The sequence below is a fragment of the Arctopsyche grandis genome, chromosome 7 (genome assembly GCF_051622035.1).
Source record: "Arctopsyche grandis isolate Sample6627 chromosome 7, ASM5162203v2, whole genome shotgun sequence".
NCBI classification, from domain to species: Eukaryota; Metazoa; Arthropoda; class Insecta; order Trichoptera; family Hydropsychidae; genus Arctopsyche; species Arctopsyche grandis.
Window position 1 is genome coordinate 7574623 of NC_135361.1, and position 21140 is coordinate 7595762.

Genomic DNA, 21140 nt, shown 5'->3' on the forward strand with positions numbered 1-21140 from the left:
CCAACATTTCAACCTGTACTTGACTGGGAATGCTGATTATATTTACATAGTAAAACAGATAATGAATTTTGTATCGGTGCAGCTTCTTTTTGTGTACAAGGAAATTGTTTAGTAATTTTCTCTTTCAGATTATTACCTGGTTCATCTTCGAATTGCTCTTTTGATATTTTGCATCACGCTATTTCAGTTTAATATTTAGTATATTGTAACTCGCCATAAAAACCCTCGATACGTGTATTGGGGACCCGTGCTTTATACGTAGGAATAAAATTGAGGTACTGAGACGATTGAGTGTATTCGGTTCTGCAAAAATACTCAAAACTTACAACTCCGACTCAAGTGTAACGATGATTATGATACGATAACTACCGACAATGATAATCATCGTTATCATCATCGGCGGCTGCAGACGCGGCGTCTGGCCGGCGTCCTTGGCGGGGGGCGCATTTTTGTGCCGTGAGAAATGCAGGCCTCTCGAGATGCGAAATGTGGACTTCCTGCATGTGGAAGAAGGTGGGTGAAGGTGGGGGAAGAACCCCACCAGGTCAGCAGACAGTGACCCACTTGCTATGGCGGACACTCGCCAGTTCCGTCGCGGCCATTGCGAGTGAGAGCCGCGCGTCTCCCCGCGCGTTCATGTCACCGGGTCAGTTAACACTAGCACTCCTGATGGGGTTGCACACCCCCTACCCGCGTTACACCGCATCGTGCATTTTCGCGTCGAATTCCAATTCGGGACTTGTGCGCGTGTGAAATGTTGCCGGTCGATTCTTTCAGTGGCGTTTGATTTGTGTGTGCGATTGTGCCAAAGACGGCACACATGTCTGAAGGTACGAAAGTTGGAAACGATTTTCTTCGGTAAGTTCGTTCGAATTTGAACACTGCTTTAGTTTCACCAATGAGCAGATGAAACCGATTTTACTGTAATATGCGGATTTGTAATTTATAAGTATTAAGTCCATCTTGTATGATCGGCTTTATAAAAAGACATCACAATGTATTTATTCTTTTTGCATTTTTTGACCTTTTTTTTACGCTTTCTTGTGGAACTAAGCTAGTATATCTCTGACTGTAATTATATTGCAATTTCATTCAATTCTAGATGTGCTATGTCTCTTTTATCAGATTTTTTTGGCATGTTGGATAATCGAATCTCAAATATGAGTTTAAAATAGTCAAATTTAGTTCAAATTTGGATAGATAAAGATATATTATTTATTCAAAATTCAAATTGATGTTATTAAAATAGATTCTAATAGATTCTACATATATATCTATATATGTAATGAATCATTTTTAATAAGATAAGCGCAAAAAACGTAATTTTTTCTCTTCTTGGTGAATATATATGGTTTTTGTTATATATAGGTACATACATATGTATGTAGAATGAATGTTCATGGGCGAGACGCTTAGATGATTCCTCATTGCCTTCCACCTCTACAGTTTCAACCGAAATCCGTCGGAAAATTACCGAAACGCCATCAATCTCCGAGGCGTATAAACTTATTATAATTAGGCGCGTAAATTAGAATGATAATTTGAGCTGACAACTATCTAGGCAATATATTAGCTATACCTAAACTGTAAAGAACATTATACCGCTAGCGGAAGTGAACCACGATACCGAGTATGCTGGTTTATGAAGGCCAAAGAATTTGCGTTGCCGTTGTTGCGACGGACTTATCGAATCCTGTTATTTGGACGTAGTTAGTCTCCTCGCTGAAATTTTCTTTATCTTTTCCTAGCGACGCGACCTTGGGGGGTTTTCCGTGGAAAAATGACGACACTCTTCTCGCAGTCGCACTTTAACCCGCGCATGATTTCCAAGTACGCTCGATCAGCTGATGGACGGCATCATACGCCATACTTAAAAGCAAACACGGAATATTCATTCAACTTGTATAATTTTAGATTTATGAATATATTCATAGCAGAATTTTATTGCATATTAATGCGCCCCGGATATATATGTATGTACATGTGTTATGGAAAAACATAAATTTTATGACGGAACTTGACGTGTTTTGCACTCTCATTTAAATTAATTGCGTTAATTTAAAATTTTTATTGCAATTTTTTTGATCCAAACAAGAACTATTTTATTAAAAACGCATATTCAAATTTAATATATAATATATGGATATCTATCTAATTATTTATCTTGTATGTACATACATATAATCATCATCATCATCATCTACAGCCATTCGCCATCCACTGCTGGATGAAGGCCTTTCCAACACATTTCCACTCGTCTCTGTTTTGCACTCTCATCCATCTCACTCCACACATTTTCCTAATTTGGTTTACCCATCTTCGCTGCGGTCTTCCTTTTACCCTTTTGCATTCTCTCGGGTTACATTCTAGCATTTATTTTGGTTCACCTATCGTCCATTCTTCTACCATGTGGTCCACCCATTGCCATTTCAATCGCTTCACTCCATCCATTATATCCACAACCTTTGTCATACTTCTCGCCCACGTATTCCGTTTCCTGTCTTTTCTCGTTATGTCAAGCGTACAACGTTCCATACTTCTTTGAGTGCATTGGACTTCGTCCTTTTATTATATTAAAATTGGATTTATCATATTTTCATATAATAAATTCAATATTAATATATATATTATCAATGAAATTCTAAAAGGGAGGACGGAATAAAATTAAAGTAATTGAATAGCATTAAAAATGTCAAAAAAGTAAAAAAAAGATTGCATATACATTTATATATGAGATTGCATATATATTATATGATAATTAGATTAGTATTAATGCTTATATGTAATTCACAATTAATTTGCCTGGATAAGATACGTATGTTAAGAATTTTTCGCGGGCCCAACATCATTGTGTGATAAATCTTCTAGCGTAAATAAATTCCGGTACAATATGGACTGAATTATATGCTCCTGAATGTCTATAATGAAAAGTGATCGCAATGCTAAAAATGCTCTGTTAAACGCTAGATTGCAGAACGAAGTCGCAGGTTTAGAAAACATTCCTTTAGTGGTCGACAAAAATATTTTATTTTATTATAAATTAATTTTTGTTTGGGGGTGTATGAATGTGATCGTATAAGAAGGTTATATGTAGATGTTGCAGAATTTTATTTCGTGCATTTTGTCTTTATAAACGTTTAGTTTTTCATACAAAATTGCATAAAAACTCATTGACCAATTTTCAAGGCATTCAAGGCCTCATGTGCAATTTTCCGACATGGATAATAATTCAATTTTATTACCCAATTACGGTAAAAATTTCATATACATACATAAAAGTACATCCTGTATCAAAAGATCCGCGTCGTATCCACTGCGATAAACACATCGTACATACATAGGTTTGCGAAAACAATAAAAAATTGAACGAAACACCCAACAGTCGCGCCTACATATTAATGAGCCTTGACAGAAATATATTTTCGGAAAAATTGGACACTGTCGACATGTCAATATTTGTATGTACACGTCGGCCATCTGTGTCAACATGCGCCATTGGAATTATAAAATGGCGACCGGAATTTTCGGCCTGCAATTGCAGCGAGCTGCAGCCCGCTCGTCCGTCGTCGGAAGACGTGACCGTAAATGGAGTGGTTGCTTTTTTTGACGCGGCTGTTATGACCGTTTGTCACTGAGTACGAAAATATAATGCTACGACACCCCCGCTGGCCATAAAAGCTCCACAGTCGACCGGGACGACCTTCTGCAAGGTTGACGACGCCCACTTGAGTTTTTGACTTTTGATCAAAATCAGGTGCGTCTGACCCGTAGAAACATGCAGATAAGAGTCCCGTTGATTAGTTGGGATTTGCTTTTGGAACATTCAAAAAGTATAAATCTGACAAGGCTAAATCCCAACAAGCCGATCTGCCAAACACAACAATTTTAGGATGAAATCAAGTCTAAATTCTGATTGAGGCAAGTCTAAATGAATAATAAATTTCAACAATCATTTACGATTTTTTGATAAAATAGCAAAAAATGGGTTAACATTGAATACTAAAAAAGTTTTTAAAAAAATTTCATCAGCTGAACATTTTTTTTAATTTGCAATTAACTTCGGTAATCTATGTACCATTCATAATAGAATATGCATTTATTATTATTTTTTTATGTATTATTTTTTTCTTTCTCTGTAATTATCAACTATGATAGCTAGTTTACATTTGTCATTTATTTTATTAGAACCATTCAAATATTATAAGCCTATAATAAAGTTGTTATAATCAGAGATCAGCGGACAAGTTGCTTTTGCGGACAAATTGTTTATTTATTGTCAACCTTTTTTTGCTGTCTTGATTTGTAGGTTATAATTAGAGGGACGACTGGAAGCGTGCTTTTTCCAGAAAACAGGGCAAACTACAAAGCTAAAGAGCATAAAAAAATGGTTCATCATAAAAATTAACAGAGCACGACGAACAATGAACGGCGCAAAGTTGGTCCGCTCTTTAGTTATAATTAAAGAGTGGACTAAGTTTGCGCCGTTCTTTGTTTATTGTTAGCCGTGCATTGTTCATTTTTATGATGAACCATTTTTTTTACACTCTAGCTTTGTATTTTGCTCTATTTCCTGGAAACAGACTCAAAACGCCCTGTTTCCTGGAAAAAGCACGCTTCCAGCCCTACCTCCAGTTATAATAAATAAGTGTAGGCATTGATATTCTATCCATTGACGACCTAGATTATGTGCCGTCCTTAGGTAAAGTTCAAAATGCCGCCCTTTCTAAGAATGTGATACAAATGAAAAATTCACCATCCACTGCTGAATGAAGGCCTCTCCAATATGCTTCCATTCGTCTTAGTTTTGAACAACTCTCATCCATCTAACCCCACACATTTATATAATTTCATCCACCCATCTGCCTTGCGAAATTTTACGGGATTAATTTTACCTAACAATAAAAATCGTATATATGTAATTTGCCGCCCTTGGTCGTCGCCTTACTTGCCTATACCCACGGGACGTCCCTGCCTATCTCTCCTCGTTATGTCCACCGTACATCGTTCCATACATAGCTATATGAGTTCAATTTAATCCTATATGTTTTCATATAATATATAAACACATATGTAGATACAGTCAGCTTTTTTAGACTTAAGCACAATTATTGATCAAGGTGTATGTACATACATAGTTCTACTTGACTAAATTATAATACTGTATATGGAAATCTGTTTCTGGAAACTTATAGTCTTTTATTTTCTGAAATTATTCGATAAATAATATTTAGACTTAGTGACTTGAATATTGAATAACATATATGAGATTTATTTAATCTTTGGTTTAACATCTGAAAATGTACTCTCTAAAGTTAACCATAAATCCGAAATCAATGCCTCAGGGCAAACTTTGACATATGTCTGATCGGTCGAGACTTTCGAGCAAAACGGCAACGTCATTGCAGATTACACGCGTGTCACTCAGCGTCCCAGCCGGACCACTTTCCCAGACATGTATAAACGGACCTTTTTTCTTTCTTTAGCCGTAGTCGGAAAGTCTGTCCATATCTGGCACATCCTGGTACCGGTGCGCGTGCGCATTGTCCGTGATTCACTCGGCGAAATGTCAATGCCGAGACAAATATGTGCATGAATCATCAGGCAGTATCTTGGACACCTGAGGTCATCGCACTGAGCTCCAACTCCGTTTCCTCAATTTTTAAACCAAACGCCAAAATCAAAACAAATTTTATAGAAACACCTGCGAATCCGTATTCAGGTGCTTGTCGGTCGCTCGCTTCCATTTCCAAAACGAGTCGCTTGAATCTACATATGAGGTCGAGTTCAAGATTGATTTACAGGAAAATAAAGATGATTTTTAATATTGTTCTTCTTTTACAAAAATCATATCTCTCATGACTGTAAATCACCATTATAAAGACTTCTGAATATTATGCCTGGACACCAGAGTCCATCACAGAAAGAATCTAATAGCTTCAAAATGTTGGAAATCTGCCTCTTCTTCTTGTTTTATCCATGACAAGGTACATATATAAGCTGTCGCTATCTTAGAATAATTTCCTTCCTTTCCTTCAACAAAGCTACAAGAACAGAACTAAAAATTCGTTGGCAATTTAAATTGCAAATCTATATAAAATCAACAACACTGATATACGCAATTCAACTAGACAACTAGTTTTGCTCACTGGGTCTGCTGATTCAGTTTTAATGATTTGCAAAGACTTTTCGCTGTTGATAATATTATTTTATATATGTATGTATGTATATGTTACAGTGAAAGCATATTTCAAGTGAAAATATATTTCCATCAATTAAAGCAGTGAAAATGTATCAAACAATGAATTTACAACGTTTAAGTTTATAAATTTAACCCTAACAACCCAATCTTAAATTAATAGGGCCAACCCTTACTTAACCTAACTTATCCTAACCCTTAAATAATACCAATCCTAACAATCTAATCTCAAATGAATAAAACCAACCCTGAAAATGTAACTGGTTATGATTTCACTGAAAATATATTTTCACTTGAAATATAATTTCACTGCGACATATATGTAGATATAATTTTGGAAATGCAAAGTGCAAAAATTAAATTATCATTGACATCCCCACCCCAATTACGTCATGCAATTAAGTTATCATTCTCGTTCATATCTATTACATAAGATAAAAAAAATTGTAATGAATATCAACCTGTCACAATTGTGTCATACAAATATTAACCTGTCAAATGTGTGGTATGTGTCCATCATATCTTACTACTCACTAGCATCGAAGCGTACTTTTTTTGCTGTTGAAAATTTACAGGTGTTTTTGGGGTATTATCAATATTGACGTTGTTTCAGATTACGATCAGTGTTTACAAACATATGCTAGACGCATTTGACATGTTGACCTCCCCTTCCCCTCGTCTGCAAATTTTTAACTTCTGTCGAACCGGTCGATTTGGCATGTTGAACCGGATGATCGGTGTGTGGATATTCCGAAGGCGATGGAAACAAAGGCGTTCTCGTTCGGCGCGAATCTCAAGGATAGATTATATCACCATAGCCGCCATTGTCATCATCGTTATTATCGCCTCGAACCCGTCATATGTTTGCTGTCAAAAAAAAAAAAAAACGCGTCACAACTTGTGTACATTCATACGTGTTGTGTGAGACTCGGATGTTGTCATCGCACTGATCGGAAAAAATAAATTTGTAAATAAATTTCTGACTTTTGGCTTTCCAAATATTGACTACTTTTCATATTAGACGTCTTTGTAACCATTTACATCAATCAATTTTATATGTATTCATTGCTGAATAAAATTAAAATCATATTTTTAATAGCTACGTATCCTACATACCTACATATGTATGTAATATGACCAAATTGGTCAGAAATATGACCTAAAAACAAAGCTACATACATTCGTATATGTAGGTATACATGTATGAACTTACATATAAGACACGTGTGACTATATTTAATGTTTTTTATAAAATAATAACGATTATTAATCATTATTTATGACCACGGACTTGACGCAAAATTTCATTCTATTAGGGGAATCGAAGAGTAATCAAAAAATATTCTCAAGTGCCCAGTCTGTGCTTTTTTCCTATACGACGAAGATGATCCTGAACTATAGACCATGGACAGCCAATCTTCAGCGATAATTCCTCGATGACTTGACGAGGATCTGATTTCAACATTGACGTCAGGATATCATCATTTAATTTTTGAGGTCGTCCTTTTCGTGCGATCTCCTTAATGTCCCTATTACTATTTTTAATTTTTTTATACCACCGATTACACTTGTTTAGTTTCAGAATATCCCCGTAAGTATTGGTGATTTTTTTCACTGCTTCGTTTGCCTTCATTAATTGCTCTAACATAAACAGCATAAAATGTCGCAAGTGTCCTTTCTCTATTATTGGTCTCGACATCCTTCCGCAGGTAGAATTTTTTTTTATTAAACAGAAACAATAAATTAACAACAATAACTTCAAAATAATAAAAAAACTTAAGTGTTTACTGGACCGTGTCTGGACGCAAACTGACTGCGTAAGAGCTCTTCGAAAATTTTGATTACTTTTCGGTCCCCCTAATATTTATATTTTAAGAACAATCATTAATTAAATTAATTAAAATTGATTTTATTTTATGTTTAAACATACTAACGATTAAATATGACAATTTTTTGACTAATTGATTACTTTTTTTAAGATTTAATGTGACTACGATGTAATTATGGTATATGACTTTTTTAATTCAAATCAATCAACTCTCACCAATTTTATATGTATGTAAATTAAATATGGTAAAAATAATTCACACGATCGCGATAGTTTGTATAAATTTGCACACAGTGTAATTAAGTCGAAAGGATAGGTGCATTTTATCATAAACATTTGTGTTTTTTGTTATCAATTTGAATGCTTCACTTCGCATTCAACTCTAATGAATGGGGGCGCTAGTTACGTCACCGATAAACCACAAAAAGCATATGAACATATTACATACATACTAATAAGTATGACGTTTTGATCTGCCTTTTTTTCTTTTTTAACAAAAAATTGGTCATGCCATTCTTTTAAAAAAGAGAAAAAACCGACTTTCATTTTTTTTTATGAGGAATTTAGATTTCATTTGACACCTTTGGACCTCAAAAAGTGACATCAACTTTGGCTTATACAAAAAAAATATATATATTTGAGCAATATTATTATCTTGTGAGGAAAAGTTAATGTGTGTCATCGCTACCGCTATTGTTTTCATATCGCAACATTGCGCTAAATAAATTGCAAGCATTCGGAAAAAATACCAATCGCGTGACTTCAATATTCTAAATGCATTTTATTATCTAATTTAAAAATTAAATTTACCGTTGTTTGGTCTACAGTGCATAAATACATACATATGTACATATATTGATCGTAGAAAGTTTATGAATCAAAATTTCTACATATGTATGTATATACTTGTACATCTGTATAAATAATATATGTAAATAAAGAAACACAAATTAAATACTCTATAAATCTACAAGTTTCTGGGTCTTGATTATCTTCAATAGATTCTGATTAATCCGGAAAGAGGCTGTCCAAATAATAAAATCGAAGATTACATAAATCGGAATTATATTGATATAATAGTATGATTTCTTTCAAGCCTTCTATAAATGTCTTGAAATGTTAATTCTTCAGTAGATTATGAATGTCTTGTGAAATCTTCTGAAAGGAAATAAGGTAGGAAATGAACCTCGAGATACATATACATATGTATATGTAGTTTCTTTCTATGTCCCAATGTTTCTTCTTCTCAAAGATTTGTGATATATTATCATCTACTACCACACGCAGGAATAAGTTGTGTCGTTCGCAAGTATATGTATGTATGTAGTCACGAATGAAATGTATATTCTGAATTTGGGAAAGCTGTTCTGTATAGGAATTTGGAACCATTTTCTAATAGTGTCGGTTCTTTTGATCGCGTCTGTGAAACAATTGAATTGAAGTGCTAGAAACGTTTGTATTCGAGAGAGAAGACCGTTTCAGCCGTTCGTAACAGTTAAGTAACCCAAATTCCAGTCGACATTCCTCGCAGATAGTGTTCGCCTCGTTTTGATATCTTCATGACGAGTTTCGGAAGGTCAACTGTATCCGTCGTCACGACAGAGCAACGATCTGAAGTCTCTGTAACATTACAAGCACTTGGTTGTCCGTTCGGAGCTTTGTTTCGAACTTTTCAGCGACTGAAACAATGAGAGGAATGATCAAAGCGGTCATTGTGATAGAATTTGATAAAGTGATCAGGCAAAATGTAGCCAAAAACTTCTTCAATATTGAATAAAATCACAGAAATCCAAATTGAACGTAAAACGTCGAACCCTCCCACAACGAAGAGCAAATTTCCACAAATAATTATAAATAACAAAAAAAAAACTCGTATGATAAAGTGTGGGTTGGTTAAGAGAAAACATAGCCAGTCCCATTATGGAAAAACAACCCACAGTGCGGTGCAACACGCATTTTTCACCTGTGATTCACCGGTGATTGTAGAGTAGTTGTCGTTCTCTATAGTAGACTAAATCGAGGACGTTGCGATGCTAGTTAAGCAGGATCTGATCGCAGAACTGTCAGCTTGGCAATCATATCGTTCCTGGACTCAATTTACCAAAAGATTATCAATCATATGCAGCGGCCGTTTATCAAATTATCATACATTGAAAATAAGCACGCGCTTGGGGCCCCCGAATCTTGGGGTGAAAACACTAACAGTGGGGGCCCCTATAGTAAATAAATAAAAACAGTATGGTTTTGTAAAGTCCCAATGAAAAACCATGTACTGAAAAGCATGATAAAAAACGATGATAGCACTTTTTTACTAAAGTGGGGGCCTCAAATTTCAAATGCTCCTGGGGCCTTCCATTTAATTGATCCGCCGCTGATCGAAGACGTTCGATGACTTTTCAATTCACCGTTTGACAAATATTATATGATGAATCAACACATTAAATGTTTAAATCATTGTTAAATCACTTTAAAATAAATGTTTATAAAGTACATGTCAAGAAAGGAAGTTACATTATACGATTCGAAATACAATACATATGTATGTACATTCAATAGAATTTTTTAATATTTTATGTACATCTACACATATTGCGTAGTAGAAATCAATGCAAAATCTTTCAGCACAAACAAAAAAAAAATCACCAAAATATGTATGTTGGTATATATAGTAATTACTTACATATGTATGAGTGGTTCCTAGAATTGTAGCTGAAAAACAGTTGACCAAACATCGCCTCTTGAACATCACATACAGAATCGAAGGCTAGAAATGGTCATTGTCCAGCTGTTCAGTTAGGTCAGTTTTATAAATAACCCAATGACTTGTTCGCGGCAAGATGATTGACCAGTTAGTTAGTCAACCATTCGAAGAATGTCGATATCCGCTACTACCATACATTTTCGTTGTCACGTGTGCATGTCATTATTAAAATCAGATGAAACGGTGCCACGGTCAATTTGCATCCAACAAATTGATCTAAGATCAATGGCTTTATAGGAATCTGTAATTTTAAACGTTTTAGTATTTATTCGTGTGCTTTGAATTTTATTTATCAATATATGCATGTGACTGTCAAGCATGTAATTGATTTCATGTGTTATTTTTTCACGTTATGATGGAATGTGATTTATAGGAATTTAAAGGCCGAGTGCTGCGTGCTCCGATAGCCGTGATCGTCTAGTGGTTAGGACCCTACGTTGTGGCCGTAGTAACCCAGGTTCGAATCCTGGTCACGGCAATGCCAACATGCATTGTCGCGGCGGAGCTTTTTTGCATTTTTTTTATATAAAATACATGTTATATATTTTAAATTATAAAATTAAATGATTAATCCCTATAATATAATAATATAAAACTTAAAAAAATAAAAATATTAAATAATATTTTTTTTATTTTTTGTTTTGTAATAATTAATCCAATTTAAAAACAACATAATGTTTATTATATTATTACCTCATATGTTTATTTTTAATATACACATTAAATGATAATTTCATCGATGAGATATTCACCAAAGTGCCACACCCGGTCGAAAGTTGCACGTCGGCCGGATATTGACGGGTCGGTGGGACTTTCGTCCGTTTGTATCGCTTTATACATCATACAGAACGCCCTTTGAAGAGGTAAGTTTACATAATCAAAACAAAATTTATAATAAAATAATAATAAAATATGTGTGTATTAATTAAATAGCGACACCTACAATTGACTAGCAAAACTAACAGTTCGTACAATTAAAATTTTCAAGTAAAATTTTCTACTCATAAATAGGTGGCTCTAACAAATACAATTGCAATCATTCAAAAGTTAGTTTTATGAATTGACGTACAAATGTATGTATAAAATATTTAATATTCAATATCTTTAGAACTGCGACATACATAATAAGAAAATTGCGTATCATTTCAATATGCAAAAGTATTCAATTAGCTTCCGTAACGGGAATGCGTCACAGTATAATTTTTCTAAATTTACATTTTCCACACGTGTCACGCTGAAACCGATCTGATGTAATCATCGGCGCTCTAATACATTGACAATCGGCGTCATACAAAATAAAATATAAATCAGTTCAATATTCAAGAGCTAATTGCGATAGATATGCTCTGTTGAGTTCGCACATACATACATAAATCGTATATAAATAACTAGAGTGATAAAGGCGTTGATAAAGAGCGGGCATTATTCATATATACTTTCGTTTAAAGTGACAAACATACATATGTAGTAGCTATTGTAAATATGCACAGAGATGAATACAGATTCGTTATTATATAATGAACACACCAAAGGTTGTCAATCGATTAAAATTGCAGACTTTACATACACGTAAGCAACAACGAAACGTGTCACCATTCGTAAGGCCACATCTAGCTCGCGGATGAAGAAGTACTGCTGAAGAATTTCGCGCGGGATTTTACTTACGTCTGAATGGCTTCATAATACGACAATCAATTCCGTTTAAGCAGCACTGACATCAGTGATAGATCAGAGAAAAAACAGAGACCGGCCAGACATGGGCTCAGTCACTCGGCCAACCGCGTCAACATCAGTCGTTGGCGTGTTTACTGAACGCTAAGTTTATTTGCACTCGGAGAGCTACCTACAGTAGTAGCACGCTGTTGTTGACATAACCGAAATCAGCTGAAAAATCATCACTAGCGCAAGAACGACAGGTGACAATCATCAATTTAATTAGAATTCTTCCACAGATAGGGATAGAATGATAAGCGCAGAACGATAATCGATTAAATCGGTCTTTCATCGGGTCGATAAGTTTGAAACGGTCGTTGGCAATATCAATAACCGGTCGAGTGAAGCGAATTCTTCAAAAAAAAATCCAAGCAAGCCATGTAAATTAATAATTTAAATGTCTATTATGCAACTTGCATGTGTATTCACAAAAAATACAGGTTAATATTTACGTATAAACAGTGGATGAAAATTTGACGTGCTCAAATCGATTGAATCTCATAATATTTTCTACTGAAGGAATCATCATTACATCGTTTTGTTTGTGCAGAATAAAATCATTGTGATTTGCGACTTTGTGCTCTCAATTATAATTTATCGATTCACAATTGGCTAGATTGCTTGAAAGATAATTCCCAAAATATTACATACAATTTATAAATGATCAATTTAATTCACAGTTGATGACATTTTGACATAACAAGAAGCACGTGACACTTTATACTTATACTTAATTCTGTACGATCAATTGCGATTCTGTTTATTTTCGACTGGCAAAATGTGTGGGCTAATGAAATATTGGCAACAGCTCTATAACACTTCCGAAACTTATGATTATAATTATTATTATGACACACCCATTGACCCTGCTCTAGATTTATCTGTTTATTTATTATAAATAAGATTCCAAATATTATACTCAATAGCTTCATAGCTGAAATTCTTCCTGCATGATTTCACAAGAATTTAAAATAAACTCTACGTAGTTAAAATTTGGTAGTATATTTCGGACCAACACTGTAGGTAAAGAGGTTCTGAAAGCTAAAGCTGCTGTAGTAAAAAAATAATATTTAATCCAAAACCATACAGAAATGACTAAAATGTCGATAATTCGTTTTTTACCGTCAAAATGAGTTGATTTTTTAAAATATGAAATGGAGAGGTAGATAAAAAGATAAGATCGTGATGTCATACTACTTCTGGTCTGAAATTTTGGACTTTGATTTGACTTATTTCAAGTACATATGTAATTTTTTATGTTAAAAAAATGTTTGATAATACAATATGAAATCAAATCTTTCAAAAGATAATTCAGATAATAACAAAACCCCCTTATTCCTTCATAATATAAATGAAAACTACGATTTTATAGTTTCCTTAATAGTTTTTCTTCAGAAATTTAACTGTCTATTGTTTCAAAGTTTTATTTATGTATCATCATCATAATCATTTACAGCCATTCACCATCCACTACTGGTTGAAGACCTATCCAACACTCTTCCACTCGTCTGTATTTTGCGCAACTCTCATCTATCTCACCCAACACATTTTTCTAATTTCATCTCACCATCTTCCTTGCGGCCTTCTTTTCACCTTTTTACATTCTCTCGGGTACCATTCTAGCACTTCTTTTGTCCACCTTTTATCCATTCTTCTAGCTATCCGTTGTCATTTAAATCTCTTCACTCTATCTCTCCTCGTTATGCCGAGCATACAGCACTCCATTCCTCTTTGAAAGCTTTATGCATCTATAAAAATGAACCTTTTGCCTCAATGAGAAAGTTTTTGATCAATTCGTTTGCCTCGTAATGACGCTTGTATGCAAAACTTAAGCATTGCATTCCAAGATGTTACATAAAGTATAATACGCTAAGAAAATTATGGAATATTGCATATGTGATACATCGAGAGGAGAAAGAATGCGAAACATATTAGTGAGAGACATGACTGAATATCTGACATAGTGATCTGTAATATCTGATCTAGTGAAATGATTTAAATGGCTAGAAGAATGGAAGCTAGAAGATGAACTGGAGGAGAGGGGAAGTGTTATAAGTGTAGTAAAAGACCAGAAATAAAATAAGTAGATCAAATTAAAAGAAATGTATGAGAAGAAATGAACCAATGTTACTCAGATCAGATAAGAATGTAAGCGAGAAATCAAAGGAGAGGAATCTTGAGTGATTGCAAATAACCATGCTGATGATGCGTAACTTCGAATTGCTATATATTGCCTGTAACTTTCATTAAATAACTAAAATTAAATTTGTATTATATTATATGATTTACTTTAATGTATATACGGGTACAAGAATTATAGTCTGTCCATGTCGTTTATGGAAAATCAAGATCTTACATATTTACAGGGTTACACCGTCGGGACATATTTTATCTTTCGGCGCCTGTGGCAAAGTCGTAACACTGACCCTAACCTAGATACTCTATCTAGCCATGTAATTAAATCTAGAAAAATACAACTCATCCGCAAAAGATTATTTAAAATAAAATAAAGCGAAGGGTCATAAAGTTAAAAAGCAACGACACTTTATCTCGAATCCATGTTAACCTTTAGAACAGTTAAAATTGCGATATTCTAATTTCGTATAGAAAAAATCTTGTTATTATACATTACATATATGTAATTAAATGGCAGGGCTTTGAACCGGAATGATAAGAAGTTATGAAACTGTCTCAGGAGAATTTCAATATAAACGAGAAACATCACCAGATTCGTTCGAATTTCGACACTGGCCCATTTAGAATCATTGTACATATTTATTTATAATAAAACTAGTGTTGTACCCGATGAAATATCATCGCATAGGTGTTAACATACTAAGTTATTAAACAAAAAAAAATTAAAAGAAATATGTCGTTCCTGTGTTTGATCCGTACGAGTTGATTTTTTTCAAATACCTCTTGAATATCTTTCATTGTTTAATATGAAAACAATGATAAAAACTACCTACCTACCTATATATAAACAATATAAAACACCAATAGAAAGATTAATTAATTAAATACATTTTCAATAGATGGCGCTAAATGCTGAGACTTGCCTAGAGGAAGCATTGGTAGCAAACAGTAATATAAAAGTTTTTTTCTTTCGTTATTATGTTCGTACATTTTGTTGGAAGTGGTTTAGCTGTGACGTACATGTGTATGTCGAAGCGAAATGACTAATAGTACGGCGAGCGTTATCGCAGATAGACAGACACACAGAATAGCGATATTAGATATACATATGTATGACTAGTGTTGTTCCCCGATGGAATATCATAGCATGGCTTATAGCATGTTTAGCTATTAAAAAATTAAAAGAAATGCGTCGGTTCTGTGTTCGATACGCTCGCGGTCCTATTTTTTTTCATATACCTTTTAAATATATTTAATTTAATATTTGTATTTAATTGTTGAAAAAAAAATGGTAAAAACTACCTACCTAATTACATATAAACAATATAAAACACCAATAGAAAAATTAATTAATTAAATAAATTTTCAATAGATGGCGGTAAATGCTCCGAGACTTAGCGCCGTCTATTTGCTAGAGGAAACATTGGTAGCAAACAGTATATATAGAAGTTTTTTTTGTTATTATATTCGAATACGTTTTGTTGGCAGTTGTTTAGCTGTGACGTACATATGTTTGTCGAATCGAAACGACTATTAGGGCGCAATCACACAGCGCGGGATGTGGTATGTTGAATGTCGACAAGTTCTCCTACATTTCTTAAAACCGTTATCGACCACTGTCAAGCAAGGATAAATACAAGGATACAATTTTACCGAATACACCCAGGGGGTCTTTTTTTTGGACGTTTTGAAAGGAATATACATATTTTATTTTTATTTTACATATATACCAGGAAGGCCTTACAGGTAAACCCCAATGCGCCTTCCTGGCCAATTACAAATGTACAAATTACAATTCAGCATTTTTTTTTATATAAATCACTGAATTACGAGACACTGTAAAACTCGTAAATCAATGAGACATCTATTAATTTGTACACAAACTTATTTATTGTACATTAATTAATAACAAATTATAGGTGACATATCGTATAGGAGGGATTTTTAGCCAATTTTTTTTCCGGGAACCGTTTCAACAATGAAATCAGAGAAAATTGGCAAACTCTGATAGGAAACGATCAACCTGAAGTCACAAATCCAGGTCTAACCAACAGCATACTCTGAAAAATCAAAATTTTCATTCGAGGCTCGGTCCCAGGGATCGAACCCGCCGCCTCTCAACGCTAAGCAGAAGCTTAACGACCGAGCTATGCTGCTGGCTAAAACTATGTTGAAAACTATCTAAAAAAAAACCCACGTCCCACATTCACCGCTGTGTGATTTCGCCCTTATAGTACACAACAGACACACATACAGACAGAATGGTGTTATTATATATGTATATGATATATAATATATACGTTTTCGATATTTTGAATCGTATTAAGGATATGTGTTGGATTATACGTTGAATATGCAATGAGATGATTATTCATGGTCATGGCGAACCCTTATTAATACTCGTCGACTTGATCGCACTGTATTTTATTTATGAAAATCGTCATACAAGGTCTGCTGTCGGTAATTAGTAACTTGTAATACAATTTTATAAAGAATGCGGCGCAAGTCTGGAAAGCTTACAAGTGCAGGTCTTCATCTTCTGAAGGAGTTAGCGACACAGTTAACGCAATTTAAAACGGCGGGTTGTAAAAAGTGGATGTAGGCGAAAAAAAAGCTGGGTCACACGATGCGTGTGATGTCAATCGAATTAAGTTCAATATATTCAATGCGGGTTCATTGTACGATTGAAAGAACCCAAAAAATCGGTGTTGGAATTGATTTCTCAGGCTGCATATCAAATTGAATAGAATAGGACATGCCTGTTTAAGTGTGAGGATAAAAGTTCAAAGGGATCATGCTGTGAATCAATTTATTGTATGTTATTCGTCAACCCCCCCTAATTGGTATATGATGTACGTAGTTTTGCGAAACTAGAGGGTGACGAACGACATACAATGACTTGATTTATATCTAGTTAAGTCTGATCATCATCAGCTTTAGAGCCGGGCCGCACAACTTGGTTGAGGGCGACCAGACCAATGCATGCAGGTCTGTCGCACACATTTTTTCGTGTCGCGCGACTAGTCGGCCGACAAAGTTGCACGGTGCGGCCCGGCCCTGAGGTGTTGTTAATTATAGTGACTGTAGTTAAATATAAGAGAATATAATAGCAAATTATGTTTTTCTGTATATATGTATTATTACATTGCATGTGTATGTGTAGGGTGCCCATACGTCCCGTTTTGGCCGGGATAGTACCGATTTTGATGTGCTTTGCATCGATGCGGTGCAAACGATCGACAAACGCCAGACAGACTGAACCACAGATTAACTTTACGTGTACCTTATGCGTGCGCACTGCTCGCACTTACACTAAGCGAAATCTACCCCAAGTTCCGACATACCTAGCCTGTATACGTTATGTGCTTCTGATACTTTAGTTCCGAATTTTGCCTTATTGAACTCGCCAGAAAGATCCAACTCAATTTTAATAATTGCATCTGTGCACATCGAAAGGTTACTCGTCATCTGATGTGCAATCTATCATTCGTGATGTCGAGAATTGCGTTTAAAGCAGCCATCCAGTTAATCTGTGGTTCAGTCTGTCTGGCGCTTGTCGATCGTTTGCACCAAACCCGCTTTGCATTCGTCCCGTCGTTTTTGTAAACTTGTTTGATTTGTCCCGCTTTGTCCTTGTTTTTCCAAATCATTTTTTTCCCAAAAACAAATATTAGCAGCTACTGTATGCAGTACCTGCTAATTTTATTTGCAGGTTCTGCTGAACTATTTGCAGGTACTGTATCTGCGAATAATTGGTTATTTGCAGGTACTGTATTTGCGACTAATAGTGGGGAGGGACAGCTTTTTTAAGGAGCGTCCCGTTTACAGTTCTGGCAAATATGGTTACCCTACGTATGTGCAATATATGCGTAGAGATCAGTTTTTTCTCATCTGCAACAGAACTGTTTGTCTTATTCAGTTGTATAAATAGATAGGGAGTGTCGGGAAACTTAACTGTCAATTTGCATTATCTTTGAAATATAGTTTTAAATTTTCACTTTGTATTCTTAACATGTAAGCATGGAAGTGTTATCATCTTAACTAACTTAATCAAATTTTAAGTTATTTAATTATAAACGTCAGCTTTGTATTTTGATTTTATTGCTAATACAAAATGAGCCCACAGAAAATTCCAAATTTAAATGAACCTATTTTTTCTAATGACTAATGTCTTACCATTACATTACCATTGACTTAATACATTTTTCTCTATATAAATAACGTATTGTTTGAAGTAGAGCTATTCTTTATTTATTCTATGTAGAATACTATCAATCAATTGGAATCTTAAATCAACCATTAAATTGGTGCAAGTTTTGTATTCAAAGCGTTCTTCTTCTGCGCAGAGTCTATCTAGAATATATAAGTATCTTTATATGTATGATTACCTGTATCTGTAGCAGGAAATGGTAGAACCAGGTGTTCTAACTTTCACCGATTGATAACTAAACTAGTGAATCAGAATTCTGATTATACAAACCACTACAATATAAAATAAACGTTATCATAATCAACTAATCTAATCGTCACATGAGTAATATTATATCTACATGTATAGTAAAAGTAACAGCTTATATTAAACACATTGAATTAAAAGGTTCACACCGAGACACACGAGTGCTAATTTCAACGTGTATTATTTAGTGTCTCGACAAGGTAAGCAAGTAGGTCATTTGATCGTTATACTATAGTGCGCAAAGACAAAGCGAGAGACCGTAGCCTTTAATCCCCACGTTGCAATTTCAATACGCTGAAACTTTTCAGATTCAAACATGGAGGAAAATCAAGTGAAACAGCGGCTCCGAGTCGCCACCTACATGTGTCCTTCACATCCGGTCCAGTTGTACGAATTGATCGTCGAGCTGCTCGAGGAGGCTTTGGATTGTCACGCCACACTCATGTATGAAAGCAGAAGCCCTGGACCGATGCCCGGAAGAGACGATCCATTCGAAAGTGACGAGATTGATATAGGTATCTCAAAGTTTATATAGCATATATTCAATTGTGTTTTTTAAGTCTTAATTAGTACTGTGCTATGTTGCTTTTAGCGTTCATGTCATCAAGGTCTTATATGAAGTTGGTGGAGGAGAATAATTCCCAAGCCGAATTGTTACCGGTAACTCCTGTCTTTGTGCATCCAAAGAATGTAAACAACGAGCCCGGATACTACGCTGATATAGTAATTCACCGGGATAAAACGTGAGGTCTTGATATTGTGTGTGTGTGTGTGTGTGTGAAAGTTTGGTGTTGTAAAATGGGCTTGAAATTAATTGAATCTTTTTCCAGGAGTCATAATGTAACCAGCCTTCAGGATTTACGAGGTTGCAGTTTTGCGTTCAGCAGCGAGGAGTCTCTCAGCGGGAGTCTTGTGATCTTGAACGCTCTCAATGAGGCTGGAGAAAATGCTACGTTCTTTGGAAACACTCTGAGTGTGTATTTACGTATATGTTACATAGATTTGTAATAAATTTAAATGTACTTATGAGTCACTAATACTAAAATATATCAACTACAGTTGTATCAATTGAATGAGATGTTGAATATGTATGAAATACACATATTTTTAACCGTCTATAAAACATATAATCAATATTTAACTGTCTTATCAATGACACATGTGTGGATAGAGACGAATTCATTGTGCATTGTCCATATAATTAATGATTTACCTTTCAGAATCTAATTCACATTTGGCTTCGGCGCAGATGGTAATATCAAAGCAAGCTGAGTGGGCATCGGTTGACGCTACAACACTCCTGAGTAGTAAAAAGCTAATGCAAGACGGAGGTAAAGACTTAGTTGTGCTAAAATCGATAGGTCCGTTACCTCCGTATCCAATCGTAGTGAATAAAAGACTTTCAGGTATGTCTACAATATATAACATCGACCGTGATCGAAATTTTACTGTGTAATATATGTTTTTTTTTCAATTTTAGACGAAGTAAAGAATACATTGACGGAGATCTTTCTGACTCTGCCGCACGACGGTGAATGGAAGAAGCGGTTTGCGAAATTCGGCATAGTTAAATACATCGACAACGACCAACAGACATACACTCAGTATGGGAGTAAAAGTGACGAGACAAAAAGGACCACGATTTCTGTTCCGTATTATTAGAATTGTGCTGTTTATCTTTTTGCTGTATATACTACACGTTTTGTATAAGTATGAAATATGAGTGACATTCCCATTAACATTTCCAAATAACAAGAAAGTACCTTTGACGAGGTTTGACTACCTATACTTATTGATTTGTTAATTTGTTTTTATAATAAAATTGATATAAAAAATTTATTACTATTATTTCTATATTTCATATACGATATGTATGATTTATGTAGGTTTATTCCTCATATGCTTTTAGTGCTCGAAATGATTTTAATGTCTATACTTAAAAGAAGCATAGACATTAAGTGAATTCTTACAAATCAAGTTTCTAAATTAAATAGTCATACATTTGCAGATTCATAATAATGTTCTTTAATGTAAGGTAATATCGAAGAGA

At 34.6% G+C, this 21140-nt stretch overlaps 1 protein-coding gene, 1 long non-coding RNA gene and 1 other non-coding gene across 9 annotated transcripts; 2 read left to right on the top strand and 1 right to left on the bottom strand.

The window, feature by feature from the left end:
• Positions 1 to 550: 550 nt before the first annotated feature.
• Positions 551 to 20929, top strand: LOC143914973 (phosphonates-binding periplasmic protein-like). Of its 7 annotated transcripts, none has more exons than XM_077435421.1 (7): positions 586 to 858; positions 15534 to 15582; positions 19399 to 19605; positions 19683 to 19833; positions 19921 to 20063; positions 20311 to 20496; positions 20571 to 20929. In XM_077435421.1, exons 2-7 carry the CDS (start codon positions 15534 to 15536, stop codon positions 20750 to 20752), a joined length of 918 nt encoding a protein of 305 aa, XP_077291547.1. In that variant the 5' UTR covers positions 586 to 858; the 3' UTR covers positions 20753 to 20929. The 7 variants fall into 7 exon arrangements, with proteins under 7 accessions (XP_077291552.1, XP_077291548.1, XP_077291547.1 ...); XM_077435420.1 differs by lacking the exon at positions 586 to 858 and adding an exon at positions 12177 to 12701; XM_077435426.1 differs by lacking the exon at positions 15534 to 15582 and having other exon boundaries at positions 551 to 858.
• On the bottom strand, positions 8173 to 12576 carry LOC143914975 (uncharacterized). Its single transcript, XR_013260868.1, has 4 exons — positions 12451 to 12576; positions 10705 to 11026; positions 9221 to 9703; positions 8173 to 8938 (listed from the first exon to the last, which is right to left on the bottom strand). It is a non-coding gene; the product is annotated as an uncharacterized LOC143914975 (long non-coding RNA).
• Positions 11192 to 11263, top strand: TRNAH-GUG (transfer RNA histidin (anticodon GUG)). The gene has a single exon. It is a non-coding gene; the product is annotated as a tRNA-His (tRNA).
• Positions 20930 to 21140: the final 211 nt, after the last annotated feature.